The following is a 5956-nucleotide window of genomic DNA, read 5'->3' as shown; positions in this document are numbered from 1 at the left end:
TCTGCAGAGATCAATAACATTAAGACCTCTATATGATATCATATAAAAAAATAAGCAGCTTAGAGAAAAACTCAAAAACTTTATAGTCAAAAGCACAAGGTACCTGTCTAGCAGTAAATAAAGTTCTGGACTGGTTAAGAGTCCTAGGCTTCAGAGAAGCATTAACAAAAAAGAGCTATTGGAGATAAAGAAAATGCATGCTCTGTTTGATCCAGTGATCCCTGCATGATGGTTGAAACAACTGAATTGGCAACTTCACTGCTGCCGTGTTCATACATTCCTGGACAGGCAAAATTTGCAAATTCCACATCTCAAGGCTTCACCTGCTCCCTGGGTGCGAGCATTTTTTGATAGCTGATTTTGAATAGACTTTGACTAATGACAACCTTATCAAGCCAAGGTGGTCAGGAGATATCCACTTGTGTAATCTGCCAAGTTGGTGTATAGATAACCATCAGTTGTTAATCAAATGCTTGTATCAGGCCCATTTGGGAGCATCAGTCTTGTTGGTTTCAATGCCAGTTGGCATCTCTACCAACAGCATAGTGTAAATGGAGGCAGGGCCATCTGCTGCCCTGAAATAGGATTTGCCGAGCCTCATAACCCATGCTAACATCAATATAGCAGATCCGCAGTTCCTCACCTAAACCAGTTAAAATATTAATTAATTATCAAGACAATTAGCTTCCATTCATAGTAGAAAAGAAAAGGATAGTATAATGCAAATAGTTCATAAGGTAACTGGAACAAAGATTGTGCCTTAACAGACCTGCTTCGATGTCATGGACAGCCTTCAATTTTGCATTTGCATTCTCTATCCATAATATATGTGTATTTGGATCTGGAAAAAAAAATAACAATTGTTTAGCTTATCTATTTCTTTTCCACAACAAAGTGTTGGATACAGATGCCAAAGTTACTATGACGGAATTCAAAATGCATACAAGAGCACCTACAAGAGCACCTTATGCTCATTTTGAGTTTATAAAATACTTGTCCACCAAGTAGCACAAAGATTGAATACAGACTGGCACATACACTAACGTCGATCATTACATGAATTACCTTCATTTACCACAACAGTACTGGGATGCTGGACCTGTACCAAGTATCTGCAAATGATCCATGTCAGTCACTAATTTGCAGAGAAAAGAGCGAGAAGACTTGTCAATAGTGCAAGGGTTATACCATTATACCTGTAATGGGACCGGTCTATTGGCCCTGGAGCCCGTTAGGACCTAAAATGGAGTGGAGTGTCTAGATAGTGTTTCTTCCTTTGGCTGAGGTTGACCGAATCTGCATTATCTATCTTAAACCGATCAAACTCTACAAACTAATTGTTATACATAAGATTTTGGAAACCATGTTCCTGTCAAGTCAACATAGAACATACTAATTAAAGTCCTTTCCAAGATCTATACTTATCAAAGTTCTGGCATAATCGTATTTTGGAAATTGAGGTAAGTATCAAAAAAAAAATTTAAAACAATCTAAAAACATTCATCCCAAAATCGTAAGTACACAATCTACGATGTATCAAGAGTCGACGGCATCATCATCTCTACGAGTAGATGAAGTATCAGCAACCTACAAGAAAAAAAATACTTTAGAAACTAAAAATACGAAAGTCATCACGCTCAGACAAGAATACATTATAATTATATAAAATATTCAAATATATTTAGTTATGTACCGGAGAAGCAAATCTCTGCAAAAAAGATGAAATATGGTCAAGCTGATCCTGCAAAGATTGTATTTTCAACTCTTGGCTCTGCTTCAACTCCGCCATATCAGTCATATGACTCTGCCTCATCTCCTCTATCCTTGTCTCATATGACTGCTTTATCTGTGCCATCTCTGTCTTCAAACTACAAACCTCTGCAGTGCTAGTACCTTGTCTGGCATCTTGGGTATATCGGCTCACTGCAGACAGCTGAGTGGGGGTAACTCCGATACCGTAACCCCTCACGCGTCCATAACGTTCTGGGCCCATCAATTCTGCATAGACCTGAGCCTCAACGCGACTGGCCGCGTCGGATGATGATGACTCCCCGACGCGCTCTGAAATGAGATTTGTAGCTCTTTCCTATATCTCTCTCAAAAAAATAAACAGTCACATTAATAATTTAAAGGAAGTAAAATTAATAAAATAATTATGATCAAATAAAAAATGAATACATACAACTATATCTCTCGACTCGTCCCGGACAAAGCTGCCATCTCGGTGAGTGTGGGTCATCTTATAAAACTCTACCTCACCAGGCTCCCTTCCATGCTCTACTATCTACACATACGGAAAGTATATTGCCAAACTATATATCATGATACGTGCTATATGTTAGTAGAGTTTCAAATAGTTTCAAACAAACTTACGAATTCATTTCTACATCTCGCATAACTCTTCGAGCCTGAAGTATGAGGAACTGCTTGAGATGCTCGTGCAGCTCTACCAATATTAGAATATGTCTGCCAAAATAAAAGCACACAGTATAATATTATTCAATGTATATATTTGCAATCTATATTAATAATAAAGATCTATAAGATATTAAAACAATATACGTGACCTGTCCTTTTTCAGAAAACCAGTAGTGAACAAGCTCCCTCCACTGCTGAGGGTATACATCAGGAGGAGTCACACGAGCAACCTCCTCCTCTGTCATACCCTCACGCTTGAAGTCCGTCTTCAATTTTGCTTTATATTCTTTCCATTTGCGGTTGAGGGACTTTAGCACCCAATCATGGCTCTCTGGAGGGAGTACAAACTTACCCTACAACAAGATATAGAATGTTATAATAATATTAAACCTCAAAAGTAAAATCATGGTAGTAAGCAAATTAACATGCAGGAGGTGTCAAATTAAAAAGAACAAATTCAATTCATTACCTGTATGAGTCTAAGAAGCTCAACCTTATACGAAGGAAGCATGTCATTCCACTTCGTATAGTTGAGCGGACACAGCTGACCCTTGCGTGCAACCGATCCTAAAAAGCTTGATAGAAGACTTCCAGCTCTATTGATGGGCTGCCCCAATTCGTTGCATCGGATGATGATCTTCTCACCCGGAGGAAGCTTCCACACATCCTTTGCTTGAGTGGGTCCCCGTCTCGTCCTCACTGTCCCTTGTCCATCTATTCAAATTAAATAAAATATGTCTTAAAAAGTTGAAGACAAATATGAACATAAAATATGAACTTTAAATCGAATTACCCTGCATCCGGAGCTCATCCTCCGGACAATCAGCAGGAGGCTCGCGCTGAGATCCTGACTCGTGCTGCTGGTGCTCATATGGCCGCTGGGACTGCAGGGACTGCTCAGAAGTAGATCCCACCTGAGAATGCTGGAACTCCACATCTCTAAATCGTCTCCCTCGGGGCATATTGTTACCTGGTATGCACAAAAAAGAATCAATATTTGGTTAAATGATAAATTTATACTAAATAAAGGGCTAATAAAAGAGAATATAATAACTCATCTTTTTGTTAGTTCTTTGGCTTAAATTCTCCATCTTTTTGTTTCTTCAGACCCACATAATGAGGAAGTTTGCCTGGGAAACTTAAAGAGGTTTCAGTTCAGGGAGCTCCAGATTGCAACAGATAACATCAGAATAACCGGTACCCAGGCAGTTGTCAGTTGTAAGAGCATACCTTTTAAATCACCCACCAGAATACAAACGATGATCAATTAATCTTTTACTAAATAAATAAGGGGGTCTCAGGAAGTAAAAAGGTTTAAAAAGGAAAGCAAAGTTAACAGAAAAATATATTATAACGAATAATGAATTAAAATCTTGTTGGAAATCCCACATGCCAAATGTTGATAAGTGTCAAATGAATTGCATTACCTGGCATTTTAGACCATCAAGAGACCAATCTACCCCACCAGTGAATGACAGAGGCTCCAAGATATTAGAGGCATGCTGTGACCCGAATCTAGCCTAACATCAACTGAACTAAAGCATAGTTTTAATACAGTGGGTTCTCATGGAAATAAGAATAAGATAAGATAAATCCTCAATCTTGCATACAAGGCTAAACACATGATTCAGTTAAAGAATGAATAGAGAATAATTTAAAGTGTAAAACTCAAAACTAGAATGCTTGCTTGCAAAATAATGTCAAATTAACCAAAAAGCACGACATTATCACCTAAATGGTCACTTGCCCATGCTTTAACAGATCAACAACCGCCAGCATGAGGTATTAATGCACAAAATAAGGATATCGAGCAAAGCAGCATAGCATAAAAAATATTTGATTTGCAATTTCAAAAGACAGGCTATTATAGCTCAACTCAAAAATAAAAACCAAATGAATTGATGGATGCAGAGGACAGGTTAAAAAAGTAATGAAGTAGAACTTCATCAGCAAGAATATCTGCTAGGGCATCGACCGAGAGAGGATGAGGAGAGGAGGCCGGGCGAGCGTTAAAGACAAGAAGAAAACAAACAGGAGGAGGAGGAGGAGGAGGAAGAGAAGGAGGAGGAGGAGGCTTACCTCAGACGACGGCGAGGTCGACAGCGGCGGAGAATCGGAATCTTCGATCGCCGATCGAGGCTAGGGATGGAGGTGAGATCAAAACAAAGAGGAAGACGGCACCGATAGAAGAGGAGGAGGACGAGAAGGAGGAGGAGGAGGAGGAGGAGGAGGAGGCTTACCTCAGAGAAGGAGGAGGAAGACGGCAGCGGGGAAGCCACGGATCGCAATGGAGCTGAGAAGTCGGCAATGGAGCTAGGGCACCGACTGATAGAAAGGGCCTCGACCGATAGAAAATGGAGGAGACGGGGCCGGTTGGGGGGTTTAAAGTTTTCTAACGACGCTTTTAAGCGTCGTAGATTCTAAATCTTTGACCGACGCTTAAAAGCGCCGTCGTTTCTTTGGATTTACCGACGCTTACTAAAAGCGTCGGCAAAGGTTGGGCTGGGCAAAACTTTCCCGACGCTTTCCCCTAGCGTCGGGAAAATAGAGTCGCCAAAACTCCCATTCGTTGTAGTGGCTGGTGCACATAATCCACCTGCAATTGTGTCAAATGTGGGAAGGGCCTGAGTATATGCACAATTTGCAATAAATTGAAACAAATATCTGTATATATCAACTGAATTTTCAAGTGAGAAACACTAAAAGGTACATTTTTGACAAAATTTGGAAAAAAAAATAAGATGGTGAAGAAAGAATATGTGTATCATGTGAAACTACCATAAAGCTGTAAGTTGCTATCTATTGATATATCCATGGAGACAGTTGAATTCTTTCTAATCCTCAGTTTTGTTTGAACAAGCTCATAAATTTCTTGTCATCTAAGTCCAACAAACATTCCAGGTCTCCCACTTAATCAACCATTTGTCCATCTGTCAACACACTGACGACCTACCCATATTCCTTGGTGAAATTAAGCCACATTTAAGAAAGGGGATAAAATGAAAAGAGGGGACAATATGCAAAAGACATCTCTTCTTATTGTCCATAACTATAATTTGATCAGCTATTCGTAGCTTAGAAACTAGTTTTATCCAATCCGATGCTGCTGCAGCTGGATTTGTGGCCTAGTGATTGAAGTGGGACAATCTTTTTTGGGGGGGATGATGATCGACTTATCACTAGTTGGAAAGCATGACGTGCAAAAAATAAAAGGTTTTGATGAGTCAAATTGGAAAGATGAAAGGCCGTGAATGTAAGAAACAGGCCAACTGGGCCTAACCTGGACCATAGTCGGTAGGCCCAACCGGCTCTGCCTCTGGGAGCAAGGGATCGCGATCCCCCTGCTTGAGCAGCTCAAACGGCCGCATGGCCATTGGCCGCCGAATGGCCAACCGTTACGGTTGTTTGTCCGAGCCACCCTCACTCTCTGGGGGTTATAAAAACCCTATATTCCATCCCCCTTCACCCATCTCCTTCCTTCCCATTTTCTTCCTTTCTTCTCCCCCTTCTTGCATCCGTTGGGTTCATGGTGCCCTTG

At 40.5% G+C, this 5956-nt stretch overlaps 1 protein-coding gene across 1 annotated transcript; it reads right to left on the bottom strand.

Moving 5' to 3' along the window:
• Positions 1 to 1869: 1869 nt before the first annotated feature.
• On the bottom strand, positions 1870 to 3415 carry LOC148715245 (uncharacterized). The gene is made up of 4 exons (XM_089930899.1): positions 3212 to 3415; positions 2888 to 3132; positions 2568 to 2771; positions 1870 to 2466 (listed from the first exon to the last, which is right to left on the bottom strand). The coding sequence occupies exons 1-4, from the start codon at positions 3378 to 3380 to the stop codon at positions 2350 to 2352; spliced, it is 735 nt and encodes a 244-aa protein (XP_089787025.1). The 5' UTR covers positions 3381 to 3415; the 3' UTR covers positions 1870 to 2349.
• Positions 3416 to 5956: the final 2541 nt, after the last annotated feature.

This window comes from Phoenix dactylifera, chromosome 1 (assembly GCF_051530095.1).
Source record: "Phoenix dactylifera cultivar Ajwa chromosome 1, Ajwa_hap1_PhDact_Kaust_v1.1, whole genome shotgun sequence".
NCBI lineage: Eukaryota > Viridiplantae > Streptophyta > Magnoliopsida > Arecales > Arecaceae > Phoenix > Phoenix dactylifera.
Note: the sequence above shows the minus strand (reverse complement) of the source record. Positions and strands in the feature narration are given on the sequence as shown.

What these genes read in the sequence shown, in the direction of transcription:
- LOC148715245 (XM_089930899.1), bottom strand. Translation starts at nt 3,380, where the DNA reads ATGCCCCGAGGGAGACGATTTAGAGATGTGGAGTTCCAGCATTCTCAG. An exon ending in GGATGAGCTCCGGATGCAGG is followed by an intron (nt 3,133 to 3,211) that starts GTAATTCGATTT and finishes TAATTTGAATAG; the next exon opens with ATGGACAAGGGACAGTGAGG. An exon ending in GGTTTTCTGAAAAAGGACAG is followed by an intron (nt 2,467 to 2,567) that starts GTCACGTATATT and finishes TTATTTTGGCAG; the next exon opens with ACATATTCTAATATTGGTAG.